We start from the raw sequence: 20,410 nt of genomic DNA, 5'->3' as shown, positions 1-20,410 counted from the left end.
AGACACAATTCCAATGCAATCTCCATGAGAGATTTGAACCAATGAAAATCTACAGCCACATTAATACATCTGGAATTGTATTTAAGTAGCATGTCTGGATGAAATTGTAAAAGGACTTTCAATAAAATTATTTGATTTAATGATGGCAAGAAAAAACATGTTGTGAACAATTTTTCTATGGAGCTATGAACAATAATATAACTGTGTATGCACAGCTTAAAGAGGAACTAAACTCTCCTATCCTTTACATTAAATGAAGCCGCCATCTCAGCCTCTGTTTCATCTTCGGTCGCCATGGTGCTGCACTTGTGATCAGTTATGACACCAGCCATTTGATGACCGCACAGCTCGGTTGAGAGATTACATGAGCACACTAGTAACTGTAAAAGTTCAAAGCATGCCTTGAATGCATTTGTTTTGGGAATAGTTAAATAGGGGGTTAAATCCCCCCCTCCTCTTTTGCTACTACATGATGATGTCTTTAATTTTAGTGGTATTCACTTGTTTGTTCACAGCCAGCATATATGGCCCTACTCACTGATTTCCAAAGAAATTCTGAGTTAAGTCAGTTGGCAGACATTCCCTCTTTATAAACATTGGCTGCTCTGAGATGGTGCAGCATTTTTTTTTTCTATTTCACTTTAGATATGATCATGCAGAAAGCTTGTCAGTGAATAAACTAAAGCTGGCCATATATTATTCTTTTTTTTTTTTGTTCAGTCGGTTCCCCAATCCACACACTTAATATGGATGGGGGAGTCATTCCCACTGTGTTATTGTGTTCTGACGACGGTAAAGGCTTCCCCTCAGCCAGCCCATATCAAAATTTGACCGGTCTCTACTGAACCAGCCAAATTTCGATCCATGTATGGCTTCCTTTAGCTACAGACCTTAATGATAGGTGTACAGTACAAATGTATAACAATAGACAGACACATCTTAAATATCTAGAGGAGCAACGACTAAGTCATTGCATTTTACTGAAATGTTCTAATCTTGAAATCTGTGAAGCACTAACCTAGACATTTATGTCAAATTATGTCCAGCCACTAGAACATATTTTTGTTGCTGTAGGGCTGCATAGGTCCAAACTGCAGTTCAATATGGGGGTCTAGTGGGCTGAAAAGTTTGAAGAGTTGATTTCATTGTAAAAATATATTTTTGCATTTCGTCCACAGGTGAAAGATACAGCATTGTGTCATTATGAAGTCCTGGATTATTCTTACGTCACTCATTGGAGCTGCTTTCTGTTTACCCGTGAGTTCTATTCATTCCATAGTGGCAGAAACTTTCCTAATGCTTAATGGAAAAATACTGTTTGGCTTCTAATGTTGAGTGTCCACATCGATATTTCTCACTCCATTTCCTAATCTTGGTTGTCACTGGGACAGAAGCTGAGGTGAAACCTCATCAACAGAACGCAATTTCTATACATTGAAATGGTTGTAATTCTTACCTACTCTTCCAAAATTAAAAGAAAGTTTTGAATGGGGTTGAACTTTAAACAAAAAATCTAATGAATACAGATGATATAACTGTTAGAGTTTTTTTACACTGAAGTTGTAAGGGGAAACTTGGCAGGCAATTCTGAAATTTGCTAGACACCCCCTATATGAGAGGTCTAATACATCAACGGTTGGGTGTTACAGTAGAAGCATTTTTTTCATTGCTACTGCCAACATACCACTGGGAGTAGTTCATCAGAGGTTCAGGTACAGATTATATGAAACTAATTGGGGTTGATGTATTAAATGAGTAAGTTGATTGAAGTAAACACAAATTCATTTTATATAGGGCATGTGTTGATGGACTTTGGGCTTGCATCAATTTAGAATTCACTGACAGGAGCGGACCTGCAGTTTGGCCTCCTTCTAATTTTCATGTGACCTGCTTCAAGTGAGTTTTCTGTTCCCATATACTTCTATAGGAATGCAAAACACCTTGCCTGAAGCTAACAAATTAAATGTCTTTATGGTGCAAGTAGTGCATGGGTAACCTCCTTATAGCAGAGAAAAAACATGCATGGAACATGCAAACATGGAATGCATAACTATGAGTCAAATAAGCCAGTCTTTATCAGGTATGTTAGGATTGCAGCTCGTCCAGAGAGATGGAAGAAATCTCTGAATCAAAACATAAAAATACACACAGCAGAGGGTGCCATCTAAGTGCAGCATTATAACATTTACTGTATAATAAAAACAAATTCACTCACATGAAGTAAGTTTGTAAAGGCATGTAAAACATACAAAATCAGGACATCCAGAGAACCCTTTAAAGGAGACATCCAGTGTAGGGCCTGTGCAGCACTGCCGCCGGCCGCCCGGGTAGGCATTCCTCCACAAACTTCAGTGAGTTGCCAATTTGTTTTATCGTACAATAAATGTTTTATTGCTGCACTTAGATGGCACCCTCCGCTGTGTGTGTTTTTATGTCCTGAAGCTAACAAAAGCTTACTGACACAGGCCCATATTAAAGTAGAATTCCAGTGAAAACCTTACCTTTTTACAGTCTGCTTCGGTCAAGTGGTGGCAGCAGAGGAATGGAAAGATACAATCTCGTGTCAGAATGTGGTGGCTGCAGAGGAATGGAGAAAGTGCCTGACAACAGCATCAACCATAGGAGGGGTCATGATGCACTCATTGTCGGCAGTCCCTCCTCTCCGCTGAAGCTACCATTGGCTGACACAGGGAGTTGAATCACATGACTGAACTGAAGTGGGCTGAAAATAGGTAAGTATATACATTACATCTTTTTTACACAGCTTAGGCTGGCTAGGAATGGTTCAAATCTCGGCCGGTTTAGCAGGAACCGTTTGAAATTCGAGTCGTTAATGGGCAGGCTAAATGTACCAAGTTGATCCATCAATCAGCTTGGGTACAACCAGCCTGCCCGATCCTCTAGCGATTAGCTATAGCAGCCGTTAGTGATATTCACTGTCTTTTACCGGAAGGGGTGGCTTTCCCCCCCGGGAGAAGACAATGGCCCAGGAGGATGGATTCCCGCATTAATACTGTCAGTGTTGATTGGGGAATCAAACTAATTTCTTTCATGCAACCAGGGAAATTTGTTCAGTGTATGGCCAGCCTTAGTCAGCATTGGTGCTAGGAGGAGGATTTTTAAGACTAGTGAGGGTTTAGCTGAAATTCTGCTTTAACTTAGCAAACTGATCATTCACTTTGCTAAGTGAACAGACTCTATTCTCTTAGTAAATCAACTCCAATGAGATGGATGATCCTTAGAGAAAATGGATAGCCTTTGAGAACATTTTACAGTTACACATAAGCTGCTTTTAACAAAACCTATCAGAAACAATCAACATGAATGTATGTAATGTGCTTAGGTACATGAATGTATATGTATTGCATTTATTGCAATTTGTTTGTTTCTAATGCAAACAATGTAAGTGTCTGGGCCACTATCGTACTCACATACACCCACATATGTAATTGTTAGGCAATCAAGCTAAATCAAGTAATTTTGTTGGTGTTCTTGTTGTGGTTATGTACACAGTTAAGCTAATTTTATAATAACTAATTTGCAAACACCCAGTCGGGTTCATTGGAAAATGCTTTCTGGTAAATTGAACTCCATGGAGATATAACAATACCAAAAAATTAAGTTACATATCCATAAGAATCATGTAATGCCTATTCATATTTAAATACCTTAATGTGTCTAGTTTCTAAAGTACCCTGCACTGAAATATTCAGAACAGTAAAGGGAGGAGTGAATTTAGGCACTGTTGCAGTAGTTCTTCTAGCCTAACACCAGAAGCTTTTTGACAGAAGAAGTTAAAGTGAGCATAGTGATGATTCATGAGTATGCTGCCGCTGCTGCTGCTTTTTTATTGCTCAGCCAGCACACTAGAGGGGGTGTCCTGGGTAAATTTGCACAGCTTAACCACAGTGGAGGTCCAGGTCCATGTATACTGTCTGACAGGGAATTCACAAGTCTGACTGGATCACAAAGTCATAATATTCCTCACATACACATTCCTGAAGATGGCTATTCGTTAGTGATGAGTGCTGCAATGGCCACAGGCTGGGAACCGTAAGCGAGCCAAGTGAAGAACTGTCATCAGCTAACCAAGGATTCCTCAAGAATGGTCCAAAGCTTTGTTATCCTAGTCACATGGTACACAAAAAGTCAATATTTCATAGCCACACATAACCTCTTGAGGGTCACTTGCCTGATGAAGGGGCCCTGCGTGGCTTCAAAATGTTGCCTTTTTGTGTACCATGTGACCACGATAATAAAGCTTTGGACCCTTCTTGAGGAATCCTTTGTGTGCTGATGACAGTTCTTCACTTGACTGGATCACAAGAATAAACAAAAATAAAAAAACAGATCTGAATCAATATACAGTATCTCACAAAAGTGAGTACACCCCTCACATTTTTATAAATATTATAAATATTTTATTGTATCTTTTCATTTGACAACACTGAAGAAATGACACTTTGCTACATTGTAAAGTAGTGAGTGTATGGCTTGTATAACAGTGTAAATTTGCTGTCCCCTCAAAATAACTCAACACACAGCAATAAATGTCTAAACCACTGGCAGTTAAAATGCCCTAAGTTAAAATGTCCAAATTGGGCCCAAAGTGTCAATATTTTGTGTGGCCACCATTATTTTCCAGTACGGCCTAAACCCTCTTGGGCATGGAGTTCACCAGAGCTTCACAAGTTGCCACTGGAGTCCTCTTCCATTCCTCCATGATGACATCACGGAGCTGGTGGATGTTAGAGACCTTATGCTCCCCCACCTTCTGTTTGCGGATGCCCCACAGATGCTCAATAGGGTTTAGGTCTGGAGACATGCTTGGCCAGTCCATTACCTTAGCTTCTTTAGCAAGGCACTGGTCGCCTTGGAGGTGTGTTTGGGGCCGTTATCATGTTGGAATACTGCCCTGCAGCCCAGTCTCTGAGGTGAGGGGATCATGCTCTGCTTCAGTATGTCACAGTATGTTGGCATTCATGGTTCCCTCAATGAACTGTAGCTCCCCAGTGTTGGCAGCACTCATGCAGCCCCAGACCATGACACTCCCATCACCATGCTTGACTGCAAGCAAGACACACTTGTCTTTGTACTCCTCACCTGGTTGTGGCCACACACGCATGACACCTTCTGAACAAAATAAGTTTATCTCGGTCTCATCAGACCACAGGACATGGTACCAGTAATCCATGTCCTTAGTCTGCTTGTCTTCAACAAACTGTTTGCGGACGTTCTTTTGCATCATCTTAAGAAGAGGCTTTCTTCTGGGATGACAGCCATGCAGACCAATTTGATGCAGTGTGCGGTGTATGGTCTGAGCACTGACAGACTGACCCCCACCTCTTCAACCTCTGCGGCAATGCTGGCAGCACTCTTTTTCCCAAAGACAACCTCTGGATATGACGCTGAGCATGTGCACTCAACTGCTTTTGTCAACTACTCATCGTGAGGCCTGTTCTGTCTGGAACCTGTCCTGTTAAACCACTGTATGGTCTTGGCTACCGTGCTGCAGCTCAGTTTCAGGGTCTTGGCAATCTTCTTATAGCTTAGGCCATCTTTATGTAGAGCAACAATTATTTTTTCAGATTCTCAGAGAGTTCTTTGCTATGAGGTAGATTGTAAGCTCTAATGAGCAGGGCCCTCTGATTCCTTTTGTACCAAATTGTATTGTAACTGTAATGTCTGCCTTCATTTTGTTAAGCGCTGTGCAAACTGTTGGCGCTATATAAATCCTGTATAATAATAATGAGGTGCCATGTTGAACTTCCAGTGACCAGTATGAGAGGGTGAGAGCGATAAAACCAAATTTAGCACACCTGCTCACCATTCATACCTGAGACCTTGTAACACTAACGAGTCACATGACGTCAGGGAGGGAAAATGGCTAATTGGGCCCAATTTTGACATTTTAGGGGTGTACTCACTTTTGTTGCCAGCAGTTTAGCTATACACTCACTACTTTACATTGTAGCAAAGTGTCATTTCTTCAGTGCTGTGACATGAAAAGATGTAATAAAATATTTACAAAAATGTGAGGGGTGTACTCACTTTTGTTAGATACTGTATGTCATAAACACAGGTTAAAGTGAAAATAATTTCACCCGTTTTCCATTTCTCAGTCCATGAAAACTGTGCTCATGCTTTTAATCTATTAACAATGTCTTTATAATAGTATCTCCCTTTAATAATTTAAAATGCAATGTGATACTTCAGCTTAAAAAATATAGAAATAACAATAACAGCAATAATAATAACAGCAATTAAAAGGCTTGTAGAAGGGGTGTCAAACATAGGTTTATGGAATAAATGACAATCAGAGTATAGAATGTATTAAAGAAGTCTGCGTAGGAATTGGAATTCAATGATTATAACAAAGATTTTCCATATATTTTTCCAAAATTTACTGTAATCCTTTGGTCCTCCTAGTGTATTGAGAAATCAGGCACTTACTGGAACAACATTTTATGCATTAAAGGATTAGATATTCCTGCTAAAAAATGTACTAAAAAAATGTGTTTTTACAAAGATGAAAATAAATTACATGGGTTAAAAACAGTGGTGATCGAAAGTTTGGGCACCCCAGGTAAAAATTTGTATTAATGTGCATAAAGAAGCCAAAGAAAAAATGGAAAAATCTCCAAAAGGCATCAAATTACAGATTAGACATTCTTATAATATGTCAACAAAAGTTAGATTTTATTTCCGTCATTGACACTTTCAAAATTACAGAAAACAAAAAAATGGTGTCTGCAAAAGTTTGGGCACCCTGCAGAATTTATAGCATGCACTGCCCCCTTTTCAAGGCTGAGACCTGCCAGTGTCATGGATTGTTCTCAATCATCGTCTGGGAAGACCAGGTGATGTCAATCTCAAAGGTTTTAAATGCCCAGACTCATCTGACCTTGCCCCAACAATCAGCACCATGGGATCTTCTAAGTAGTTGTCTAGAAAACTGAAACTGAAAATAGTTGACGCTCACAAAGCTGGAGAAGGCTATAAGAAGATAGAAAAGCGTTTTCAGATGTCAATATCCTCTGTTCGGAATGTCATTAAGAAATGGCAATCATCAGGAACAGTGGAAGTTAAAACAAGATCTGGAAGACCAAGAAAAATATCAGACAGAACAGCTCGCAGGATTGTGAGAAAAACAATTCAAAACCCACGTTTGACTGCACGATCCCTCCAGAAAGATCTGGCAGACACTAGAGTTGTGCTACACTATTCCACTATAAAGAGATACTTGTACAAATATGGTCTTCATGGAAGAGTCATTCAGAAGAAAACCTCTTCTACGTCCTCACCACAAAAATCTGCGTTTGAACTTAGCAAATGACAAGCCTGATGCATTTTGGAAACAAGTTCTGTGGACCGATGAGGTTAAAATTGAACTTTTTTGCCGGAATGAGCAAAGGTACGTTTGGAGAAGAAGGGGCACAGAATTTAATGAAAAGAACCTCTGTCCAACTGTTAAGCATGGGGGTGGATCAATCATGCTTTGGGGTTGTATTGCAGCCAGTGGTACAGGGAACATCTCACGAGTAGAAGGAAAAATGGATTCAATAAAATTTCAGCAAATTTTGGATGGTAACTTGATGCCATCTGTGAAAAATCTGAAGTTAAAGAGAAGATGGCTTCTACAAATGGATAATGATCCTAAACACACCTCAAAATCCACAGGGGATTACATCAAGAGGTGTAAACTGTAGGTTTTGCCATGGCCTTCACAATCTCCTGACCTCAACATAATTGAAAATCTATGGATAGATGTTAAAAGAGCAGTGCGTGACAGACAGCCCAGAAATCTCAAAGAACTGGAAGACTTTTGTAAGGAAGAATGGGCAAAGATACCTCAAACAAGAATTGAAAGACTCTTGGCTGGCTACAAAAAGCGTTTACAAGCTGTGATACCTGCCAAAGGGGGCAGTACAAAATATTAACTCTGCAAGGTGCCCAAACTTTTGTAGACGCCATTTTCTTTATTTTCTGTTATTTTGAAAGTGTAAATGATGGAAATAAAATCTAACTTTTGTTGACATATTATAGGAATGTCTAATCTGTAATTTGATGCCTTTTGGAGATTTTTCCATCTTTCCTTGGCTTTTTTATGCACATTAATACAAATTTGTACCTGGGATGCCCAAACTTTCGATCACCACTGTATATTAAACTATTTGTGCTGTTGGTTACAGAAACAAGCAATGTTGTAAAATGTATATGATATTAGGATATAAGGGCAGTAATAATGAATATATAACTACCTGCTCCAAGGGGGGCTATAGATACAGTAGGTACATACACAGTTACCTCAGAAACATTCATCCATTTTTGAGAATAAGCTAAGTTTTATATGACTATTGCTAATTATATCACTTTGTTAAAGGAATAAAGCTTCTGTGTTGTAGCTGGAAGAGCTTCTGGATAATAAACATAAGTAACTGTTTACTGCACTGCATTGTACTGGAATAAAACAGGAGTCCCAGGCAGGGCTAGCCTTAGATTGCATAGTTCCTTGCACAAAACATTAGTGTAGTACCCTGCTTTCACTATTTTTATTATTTTCTGTTGACAGGGCTGACATCAAGAAAAGAAATGTTATGCATGGAACTACTCCATAGGTGTGCGCAGCCTCATGCATTATGGCGTGCACCCCAAAGCCTAAACATGCATGCATGTGTGTGTGTCTACATATATATGGCCCGACACATTGATCTCTTTGCCAACACAGTGAAAGAGAAATGCATAAGCACCTCTCTTATGGTAGAGCTGATAAAAGGGAGATCGTCCCCATCTCCCCGCCTGCCCACAGCAATAATGCTAATGCGCACAAGGTGATTAGGGTGTGCTCATCTATGAACTTCTCCCTAACCTTCCATTAGCCTAAGGATTTTTCTTTAGTTATTCCTATATGCTATCATACACAGTACACGTGACAAAGAGATGAAAACCAGTATAAGGCAGAGAAAGGATGGATGTTAGGGTGAATGCATCCTAAAAGAAAAGCAAAAGGGGTCACTAAAAGCATGACTGTTGCTTTAATAAATATAAACAAGGTGAAACTCCAGCTGTGTTGTCCCCTTTAGGACTCAAAGTGTTACTCAAAGCTAATGTAATCAAGCATCATCAAGACTAGTTCTCTGTATTTAGTGGAAGAGGGTTATGTAATAATCTTTACGCTTGAGGACTTTTATCCTGACTGTAGGTAAAAAAAAAAAAAAAAGCAATCCTAAGGGCGAAAAATTGCCACCATACTCTCACAGAGTTATGCACAATGATCATACTGCATTGTGCACTGTTATATCATTGTATCATATGCTACCAGCATATGAAGCCATACCACTGGCTTTATTACATCAGTGATGTGTAAAGCATGAAAAAGGCTTTTTTTCACGTACAGAATCACATGTTGGAACGGAATGCATAAATAAATTAGGCCACACAGTCTTCTGAGTTTTGTGGTTTTGTAGCCCATTAGGCATCAGTGCTCAATTTCTCATTTACAAAGAAGTATAACTGAAGACAAAAAGTTTTTGTAGTTTTAGATACAGTGGAGAGGAAATTGGGATTTTATTGCTGCCCTAGTTAGGGAAATTCACCCTCTCTCCCTATTAGACCCCAGATCCTTCCTTTCCCCTAAAAGCATTTGATCACACCAAGATCAGTGTGTGATCAAATGCTTTTTATTTTTTAAAATGGTGCTGTTTATATTCAAGGAATTTAGAAGTGATGTATGCTCATCGCTTCTGGGTTCCTATATCAAAGAGGCAAACAGAGCCATTTCTCTGTCTGCCTCTATGATCAGCCGGCGGAAGTGCCGGTTGGTCAATCAGGTGTCCCAGTGGAACAGGACAACCCGAAAAAATGTACCCTCCTGCTACTCGTAAATGCGATCAAGTGGTTAGTTGGCAGCTAGGATTACTTTTACGAGAGAGCCGATCATTGGCTCTAAAAACTGAACCACTTGGTTAATAACAAAAAACACAGCACAAGTAAACAAATCTTAACTTTAACTTTAAAATGAACCCATGCCCAGACCATGCACACTTTAGTGTTTCTAGATTCTGAACAAAACATAAAATCATTTTAAAACAAGTCCTCAATCATCTCTGCATCTATAAGCATTGTGAAGAAAATAAAAAAAATAGGAAATGTGTTTATTAGAGAAGATCTTGGCTGCCTGTCCGCCCTCTAATGCAAACAACCAGTCTTTGTTGTGATATTTGAGGATCTTTTAGAATGAATAACTTCATATTAAAAACAGATAAAAAGGTAATTGATAGCCTCTTAAACCTCCTTTACTGATGCACTTTTAATTTACTGGATTACATTTAAACAAATAGGTTTCAAGTCTATCTAAACCCAAACAATGAACTTCTTCTATATGTGCAAGTTTGGTCTGTTAATTTACCATTAAAAGTGTTTTGTTTTCAATAAGTGTAAAAAAATAACCTGTTAATCCTAGACTATCAGAACTACCCAGCTTTTTTTAATTGCTGAAGGTCTGCCCCGCAGTGGCTATAATTAATACCCATAGCAGTTTTTCTGTTTTCCATAATACAGTATGTGGCAGTTTGAAAATTGCAGTTTAAGTTGTAAAAATATAACATCTATATATTTGCATTTGCAGCTTCCTCCTCACCCGCAGCACCCAGGATATGTCAACCTTAGTTATGAGGTAGGTAAATAAATGTTTAATAAAACCGACTGTTAAATATTATGCATCTGAAGGTTGAATGGCAATCTTTAATGTAAAAAAAAGAGGTGCCAGGCAAAGTATGGGTCAGGTCATAGAGAATAATGGCACCATTTAGGCTTCATGTACACTTGGCCATCATTTACTGTGGCTGCAGGAAAACGCTAAATGCTACAAAATTGTGCCGTATTGCGCTTTCCTATCCCGAATGCGATTCTTCTGCATTCAGGAGAGACAGGTTGAACCTCGCCCAACTGCATCAGCTTCTAAACTCTGCTAAAAGCCTTTGTGTACATTGACACATAGGCTTTTATGGAGTTGAGTTTAAAAGCTTTGGCAAAGAAAAAAACGCCAAAAGCTCCTAATCTCAAGTTTAGGAGCTGCTAGTGTACATGAAGTCTAAGTGTATGTGCCAACTAAAGAAAGAAATGGCTATTATTTCTGTAGGCAATATCCATCCTGTGAAAAGACAAGTGTAGGATTTTACAGGGAGAGAATGTATTTTCGGTAAATAAATATTTGGAGCTAATACTTCCCTATTTACCTAAAGTTAATATTTGATGTGACTTCTAGTGTTTTTCCATATTTTTTGTTATTATTGTAAACTTTGTGATTTGCAGAATATTCCCTACATTTACCTCAGCTTCACAGTACTTCACAGATAATGTACTTTTCATCAGCAACCCGTATTTGAAGGAAAGAAAATCGCTCCATCTATGGCTAGCTTTACACTAAGAGAGGGAAGAGTTCCAACCAGGAACCATGAGCAGAAAGCTTTCCCATCACATTTAGCATTGGTACTAAGTTACATTTTTAAGTTCCCTACTCAGCCATTTTCTGAACCTCCCAAACAGTGGACAAAACTGTCGCCCATAAACACTGTAGAGTGCTGAGATCTCATATTATTTCTTCTTCTGGTGGAAGATTCTTAGCCTTTAATTTTAGGTTATTTGTTGTATTGGTAGAATGCTGTTTAACTCCTCTGGTGAAAAGTAGGATTCCAGGCTTAACCTAACTAGTCATAAAATGCTCCCTCTCCTCTCCTTACACCTGTACTGACATACCTGTGTAAGAAAGATGTACATACTTACCTATTTTCAGCCTGCTCCAGTCCGGTTAGATGACCTGGCTCCCCTGTGTCAGCCAGCACTAGCTAAAGGGAAGAGAAGGGAGCACCAACAACAGATGGGCTATGGGAGCCTATGGGTGATTTTAATGCTCCTCAGCGTTTCCAGCCATGGCTCCCCTGTGTCAGCCAGCACTAGCTAAAGGGAAGAGAAGGGAGCACCAACAACAGATGGGCTATGGGAGCCTATGGGTGATTTTAATACTCCTCGGCGTTTCCAGCCATGGCTCCCCTGTGTCAGCCAGCACTCGCTAAAGGGAAGAGAAGGGAGCACCAACAACAGATGGGCTATGGGAGCCTATGGGTGATTTTAATGCTCCTCAGCGTTTCCAGCCATGGCTCCCCTGTGTCAGCCAGCACTAGCTAAAGGGAAGAGAAGGGAGCACCAACAACAGATGGGCTATGGGAGCCTATGGGTGATTTTAATGCTCCTCAGCGTTTCCAGCCATGCCTCCCCTGTGTCAGCCAGCACTAGCTAAAGGGAAGAGAAGGGAGCATCAACAACAGATGGGCTATGGGAGCCTATGGGTGATTTTAATGCTCCTTAGCGTTTCCAGCCATGGTCAAGCTCTCTCCTCTCCCCTGCAGCCACTGCTGACTGACACAGGGGATCACACAAACAGACCAGAGCGGGCTGATAATAGGTAAATATAAAGATATTTCTTATACAGGTTAGTCAGCACAGGTGTTAGAAGGAGGAGGGAAGATTTTTTAAGACTAGTTAGGTTAAGCCTGGAATTCTAATTTAAGGTTTTTTTTGTTCTCTTGGGATCCAGAAATAGAGAATAATACATTTGCATTGCAAAAAGCAATAGAAACTGACATTTTCACACTTATTGCAAACATTACAGGTATTATTAAGACATTCACAAAGCAAACTTTTTTATACATAGACCCCAACGTATTAAAGTAAGAGGGTAAGGAGAGAAGCTAGGAAACTGGCATTAAAATTAGAAATCGTAGACTCTATTTCTCAGGAAAGACTTCCCGAACAACTGCTCAGACATGAGTACGATAGGGAATGCATTTGGATTTATTTACTAAACACAAATAGAGTATGCACTTTGCAAGTTCAGTTGTTCCAGAGCTTGCTAAATGCAGTGAAGCTTCACTTTGCAACTGTGGGTATAGGATTCTGTATATGGGATTGTATGGTTGGGTTTTCTTTACTGTTTTTTGTTTTTTATTGGTTGAGCCAGATGGTCTTTTTTTCTACCTGACTATGTAACTATATAAAACTTTGCAATGAATACCCATTCATAAAATAAAAATAAAAATAGCATTCCATAGTTGGATGATGGAAGTCACCAAACCTCCCCCTCAGTGAAGACTGAGAACTGAGCAATCAGTGGTCTTTCATCGCTTAGTTCTCAGTCTTAGACGCAGTGGGGGAAAGACACGGCATCGAATTGATGCTACATTCACCAAGGTGAGTATAACTTAAAAAAAAAAAAAAAACACTTTAAGCTCATAAAAAAAGAAACTGGAAAATTTTAAAGATGGAATGAGAATGATTATAGTGAGTCTGCTCTATTTGCAGCTGATAGAAAAGATCTCTGTAATTTATTACATGGTAAGATCAGGTAAATGTATGTACAGAAAATGAATCAAAATGACATCTGACATCATGTCTAACATCATGTTAAAATGAAGCTTTTATTTAGGGTACATTGTTAATTTCAGTTGTTCAAAACTGTCCAGCAAAAATACAGCACGATATGCAAGTTTTTTTGCAATGGTATAATTTTTGACCCATTTGTCAAATTATATTCCTAAGGGAAAAATGGATAAGAACTATGCTTTCAGTAAGCTCAGTTGGTTAATTAACTTTGACGAATTTGATGGCAGGTAATGTTTAGTCAGGCACTGTCTACACAGGACAATAACAGTGCAGAGTGAAAGACACAAATAGGTGGAAAATATCTTTAGTAAAATATTACCTCCCTTTTTTTTCAGATTTTAACACCTTTAAAATGGTACCAGTCCATGATGAAACATCAGGTAAGGTATTTTATTTTGAGTTTATAACTCCAATTAGCTGTAAAAATGTGCATCATAACACTGAAACGTAATAACGTACACTTTTCATGTACTTCTTTTTGCTACACACCACTATTGCTTTCTTAATAAAAACACTCACATAAAGTTTATTTTTGGTTAATAAAGCACAAGTCTGATTTAGTTTAGTTAAATAGTACTGACAAATAACCCTGTACTTTACAAAATACACTGACCTTTCACATCAATCCCTGCCCCAAATACAATTGAAAATCCAATGCAGAACAAGATACTAAGATAATAAGGATGAGCAGACCAATTTGTGTGTTTTAGGAATTACAGCACCTTTGGCTTGTTTGTTTTTTGCCCGTGAACTTGATTAATACAAGTGAATGAGTAAAATGGTCCAAAGGACCATTGACCAGATCACTATTTACTCTGCCGAGTGTGCAGTTGCCCCACAAGCCACAGTTGCAACCCAGGGTGTAGTCATTTGTTATATCACTGCATTAGTACCTCCTAATTAAGACTGCAATTAATATGAAAGTATACTACTTTCTTATAAGGTCTGTAGAGTCTGTCGGCGGACTCAATTTTTCTCAGCGAGGGATCAATCTGCCGAACCCCCACTGAGCAGGCGGATGGCAGCTCTGTCTCCGCGCTGTGTGCGGAGACAGAGCTGTCAGGTCCCCGCTGTTCTCTATGGGGGAATCGGATTAGAACGGACCGTCTGTCCGTTCTCATCCGATCCCATTCGATCCACTGGACGATGGAAAATAGGGTTTCCACCTGTCCAGATTTGACGGATCGAATGTCAGCAGACATGTCTCCGCTGACATCTGATGCCCCATAGAGATGCATGGGGCATCCGTTCAGATCCGCCAAAAAAACAGTCAAGCGGGTCTGAATGGTCCGCCTGTATGAAAGGGGCCTTAGGCTTCATGTACTGGCCACAATTTGCGTTTTCCCACAGTCGGCAGTCAAAACATTCCTATCTTGAACACAATTTATCCGTGTTCAGGAGAGGGAGGTTGTAGCTCACCTAAACATTGCAGCTCCTAAACTCTGCTAAAAGCCTATGTGTACATTGATACATAGGCTTTTATGGAGTTGAGTTTAGGAGCTTTGGCAAAAAAATGCCAAAAGCTCCTAAACTTAAGTTTAGGAGCTGTCAGTGTAGGCTAGTGTACATGAAACCTTAGATCAGTGTTTGGGGAGGAGGCTGTCGATGGTAATGGGTAATGTGGATCACCCTTCACTAGTTAAATACAATAAAAAGCAAAGCTTCAAATTGAACCAACTCTGCTGAACCACGTTCAGATCAGATGTTTCTGTTATAGTCCCATCTTCATCATTCTCTGTTCAGAAGTAGACTTATAGGTCACATGGGACTCGATTTATAAGTGCCTAGGTAATCACTTCTTACTTTTTGGGGGGTTTCTGTTTAACCAAAGTCTTGTGTGTACCAGAAATCCATGTACAGTATGCATAGATAATAGTTATCCTCTGTCTCATACTCTCCATCTGTCTCCCAGTTGACAATATGACGTCCAAGTGATTACAACCCTTGGCTTGCAGCTTGGGAGTCCAAGAGTTTGTCAATGTCTTCATGAATGTGAGATTGATGTAAAAAGTCTTTGTATTTCATAAAGTGGTGGGAAATGTGTTGGTGCTACATAACTAAATACAATAAATACACTAATACTTCATTACGTTAAAGAAAATTATAGGCAGACAAAAGAGAAACACTGTACATGTCACCAAACCATGAGGCTGATTACTTTTTCCTCTAACACAGAAACCAATCATTTAAAAAAAAAAGTAAAAAAACATTAACCAATGGATACTTTTATATTTTTATTAATTATTTTAGCTTTATATTTTTGGAATAATCAGTGTTTAAATTCAAAGTGTCTATATTATTATTTTAATTCTATGAATAATGTAAACACAGTTAGGTGATAAATGATAATCAATACCAAAAGGCACTCTTGCAAATAGATCAGCATATTTTTTGAGCCAGTGGACAAGTTACAAATGTGTTAATATATACTGTATCTTTCTAGTACCCCTCCTTTGGCTATGAGCCCATGTCTGGATGGCTTCAGAATCCAATGATTCCTATGTCACCTATGATGCCCCAGCAACAGCTACCACATCCACATGCAATACCAAAGCTGCCACCCCATCACTCTGTACTTATACCTCAACAGCCCATTGTTCCTGTATCTCCCCATCATCCACTGTTTCCTCTCGCACCTCCACAAGCTAATCCATTAAATCCAACTTATCTGACAAACCCAGAGAGTCAATATCCAACAAACACTCAACCAATAGAGCTACCAAAACCTAATATATTAAACCAACCTGGTCAGCCTCTTTTCCCAATTCAACCACAGCCCCCTTTGGTGGAAGAAAGACCACATGAACCATGGCAACCAGTGAGCAAAACCAACCATGAAGAACAGGTAAGAACAACGTGCATGTATTCTTTAAACACTTCAGCACTAGTGGTTACTTATAGTTGTGATCAGTTTTATTTTTTGGGTGGCAAAGGCTAGAGTAAGGTCAATGTTTAAATAAAATTAGTTAATTCCTAATATGTCAAAAAACTATTTAACAGTACAAATTATAAAAATAAAAAAAGTTTTATTTACCAGTAAAAACTATTAATTATTCTCTAGTCATGTGACTCTACTCCCTTCCTATACCTAAATCAGTGTTAAAGAGGGGTGAAGTAGAGTCTATCTTAGAGCCTCTCCACTCCCCTGTTCAGAAAAAAAAGAGCTTGTAGAGGGATCAGCGGTCATGCTACTGAATATAACTAATATAAAATTATTGGCAAGCAATTTTTATGTAAGTGTACAGGTAATAGAGCAATACATATACTATTGGCAATGGAGATTTTTTTCATGCTTGGAGGTTTGCCTTATACTCTAAGTGGTCAAATATAGATTTTTAGAACAAAAAAATCATATTCTAACAATTGCTATGTTAAGACCTATTACAATAGATTACTTGTCTAATGAATTAATCTCTAAAGGGCAAAGTTACATAATATAACCTGGCTAACATGGTTATGGAATTTTTCAAGCTTATTATAGGAAGGGCATCGAACTGTACAAAGCCTCCAAGCCATTCTATTCTCAAATATTCTAGAAAAAATGAAACTTGAAAAATGTCACACAAAACTATCAGAAAATTCACACTCTCTTGGTTTTGCTTCTATCTTTTCTCAAGCTTATATTACATTTTTTAAATGATCAGTATGACCTATTTATTCCATATCACGGAACACAAAATAAGCTACCAAAAGAATAATCAGGAGGAAATATTCATTATTCACAGAGAAATGCAGATAAAACAAACCCCATTCCCAAGAACAGATGAGTCCTAATTATGGAGTGCGGACTTAGGCAGCATATGTTTATATTTTTTACATCCCAAAATAGCATGCTAATTAAGCGGCTACAGGAAATAGTTTTCTGTAAATGTAAAGCAATCTCTCCTCCGTGGTACAAGAACTTCCTTAAAAATGCTGTAGTCTTTTTACATTATCACTTTAGCAATATATTACACACAGAAAAAAAAAATATATATATAAAGCTCAGCTGCTCAAAGTTTATGCTTCAGAATCTAGCATTGAATATGGTGATGTTACACCATGGGAGCAACATGATGCTAGCTGATATCATTGAAAGTCAGTAAAAGACTTTTAAGGTCAAAAAATGAAAAAAAAGAAAAAAAAACTACAAGTTGAGGTCTGGGTGATTTTTGTAATTCACAACAGATACACAATTCTGATAATTGTTTTTTTTTTTTGATAATTGTTTTTTTTGCAAAATGTTAATGGATACAACAATATGTTATGTAAAATAAGAGCTTATTTTTTGGATGGAGTGTAGAAAGGTTAGAATGTCCATCATTTTTTTATTGGTGTCTGTAAAGATTGTCATAAAGAACAGAGTGCAGGGACCAATTCCTCAAACAAGGTCTGTATGTTCATTCTAAAATGCAATAAAGATATTGTTAAAAAAAAAAAAATAAAAAAACACATTTTCTAGCAAAGGGTGTGGAGGTTTTGGAACTTTTGCCAGGATTTAATTGTTCACAAGTAGAGACGGTAGTGTGAGTGTTACACCAATGGTCATAGAGTCAAAAAATGTTTACAAAATTACTTTGTTATGCTGTAAAATAACATAAAAGGTCAGTGCTTTTCAAGGGGTCAGACGCTCTCCTTTCTGTGTGGGATGTCTATATGAGGCTTAAAACTGAACATGGAGGAAAATTCAAACCTACCCTTGGAGTGGGGCACCCCCAGCACTGCAGGTGTTGGCTGTCTATAGGTCACAGGCACTCTGAGATCATTGGAGGGAAGAGATTTAGCTGTTGATGAAGTGAGAGATGAGGCAAGTAAAACTACTTTTTGTTGGCACCCTAGGCAAAGGTGTACTCATAGAGGCCAAGGTTTAAAAATAAAGTATAGCGTGCCAACATCCCTGATATACAATTTCAAATAATTTTGATTCCTCAAGCCAAAGACAAAATGGGACTTTTTAGGCAATTTTTGTTATAATTTTATAAATGCGATTTGGAAAGATGTGATTTTTTATAAAACGTATTTATTTATTAAATTAATACATTTTATAAAAAATCACATCTTTCCAAATCGCATTTATAAAATTTTAACAAAAATTGACTAAAAAGTCCCATTTTGTCTTTGGCTTGAGGAACCAAAATTATTTGAAACCCTAGGCAAAAATTAGCATTTAACTCAGGCAGTGCGGGGAGAGCCCCACTACAAGGGTAGTTCTGACATTTCTTTACTTTAAAAGTTTACGGCATCCAACATCCAACTCTCTTCGTTTTTCAAATCTGTTTGACATCTACATCTTATTTCTTAAGTGTGACAACCCATAGAAGCCAACTAGAAATTTAATGTACTGGTCTGACTTTAGCAAATTGAATACTGATAAACTACTGTGGCTCACTGAATTATTAATACTCTTGTCAACTTATTTGCCATCTGTGTCCCATTAAGGAGATTTCCATTTACTCCCTGTCCTGTAGACTCAGAAGGAAGTGAGAAGAAATCTCTCCAAAGTGAAGAAATCCTCCATTAGACAATTATTGCCCAAACAGAGGTCACAATTAAAAGATTGTATTTTATCTCTTGTTCTAGTGACAAGTGTAAAATGTTTGGTTTCCCATCTTTTTCTATCCTAGTGAACTTTGTCACATGTAAAATAGAGAGGGGGAAATATAGGGAGGGTAAGGACCCTTTCATGCGGGTGGATCGATCAGGTCCGCCAGTCTGTTTTCCAGGCCGACCCAATCGGACCCTCCAGTTTCCTCTATGGAGCAGCTGGTGTCAATGAACATGTGTCCATTGACACCCACGGACATCTAACTGCTAAAAACAGATGTCTGGCAGATTGAATGGCAGTCGAGTGTAAACAGACAGATGGTCCGTTTACATCCAACCACCCACAGGGGAGAGCGGGCCTATGCAGGGCAGACACAGACCTGTCATCCGCCTGCTCAGCGGGATCAGCGGACAGATTCCCGCTGAGCAGGCAGACTCCAACTAAGCCCGCCCTGTATGTAAGTGGCCTAAATCTAACTAGTGGGGATACATACATACAAACTAAAAAAAAAAAAACAGTTTGGACCATGCATAAGCTTTAATAAATTCAAATATTCTTTATTGTTAAAGGCTGGAAAGTCAGTAAATACTGTTCCAATTATGTAAAACAATAACATATGCGTGTTGAAATGCTGCTGCACGGTTTAGTATATTTTTAATATCTGGCAATTGGTATGCATGAGGAAATTGAAAATGTATCATAATTATCACAATTCCACTGTCTGATCAGGAATGTACTGTATGCATTTGCTGTTTGTAAAGTATGTTTTTCTTATATTATTTCAAAAAGCACACTAATACTAGGTTTATTTTATGAAAGAAAATGTCATTGGAATAGAACCCAGATGTACCAATTACCCTCTCATTTTCTTTGTTTTTCATTTATTTTTAGGATTAAATGTGAGCAGAAATGACGGGAAAAATATGATTTCACTACCATTAAAGTCCAGTCTATGCTTGGTTGTCAACAATAACTTTTCTTTAGCTAATTATCATCATTGCATTGAAAAAAATATATAAAAAGTCCTAATAAATCAAAATTATGGTAAACCAGTACTTTGTCTGTGTAACTGTTTTCTAGCACAAATAATACCTTTGGTTTAGAGAAACTAGGGAGTATTATCGGAACTAGGCAGGATTATAAGAAGCGGTGTAAAGAAGAACCAAACAGTGCTCCATTATGCCTGTGTGAAGCAGAATCTTCTTAAAAAAAGTCTGCATATCTCATATCAGATGCAAATTTGAAAAAAATATATTATAAACAAACATTAAATATATTGCAGTTTACCCATTCTTAGATGTAGAGGCTTAAATAGTTTTCATTGTTGTTTCCTTTATTTTCACCTGCTGATCCATCTAGTAACGCACCTCGTGTCTTAGAGTGTCTCCACTCCACTGGAGGATCAATGGAGACACCTCTGGACTGAAGCACTGCCAATCCAGGGAG

At 38.4% G+C, this 20,410-nt stretch overlaps 2 protein-coding genes across 3 annotated transcripts in view; one reads left to right on the top strand and one right to left on the bottom strand.

Annotated features, from left to right (window-relative positions):
• ARHGAP6 (Rho GTPase activating protein 6) overlaps positions 1 to 20,410 on the bottom strand; it is a 788,712-nt gene that overhangs the window by 203,373 nt on the left and 564,929 nt on the right. The window lies entirely within an intron of this gene.
• On the top strand, positions 1,188 to 19,965 carry LOC309545637 (amelogenin, X isoform-like). The gene is made up of 5 exons (XM_082244890.1): positions 1,188 to 1,257; positions 10,628 to 10,675; positions 13,776 to 13,820; positions 15,884 to 16,285; positions 19,856 to 19,965. The coding sequence occupies exons 1-5, from the start codon at positions 1,204 to 1,206 to the stop codon at positions 19,859 to 19,861; spliced, it is 555 nt and encodes a 184-aa protein (XP_082101016.1). The 5' UTR covers positions 1,188 to 1,203; the 3' UTR covers positions 19,862 to 19,965.

Source organism: Pelophylax lessonae, assembly GCF_965119305.1.
Source record: "Pelophylax lessonae genome assembly, chromosome: 2".
NCBI classification, from domain to species: domain Eukaryota; kingdom Metazoa; phylum Chordata; class Amphibia; order Anura; family Ranidae; genus Pelophylax; species Pelophylax lessonae.
The sequence above is the reverse complement of the archived record's forward strand: the minus strand, read 5'-3'. Positions and strand labels throughout refer to the sequence as shown.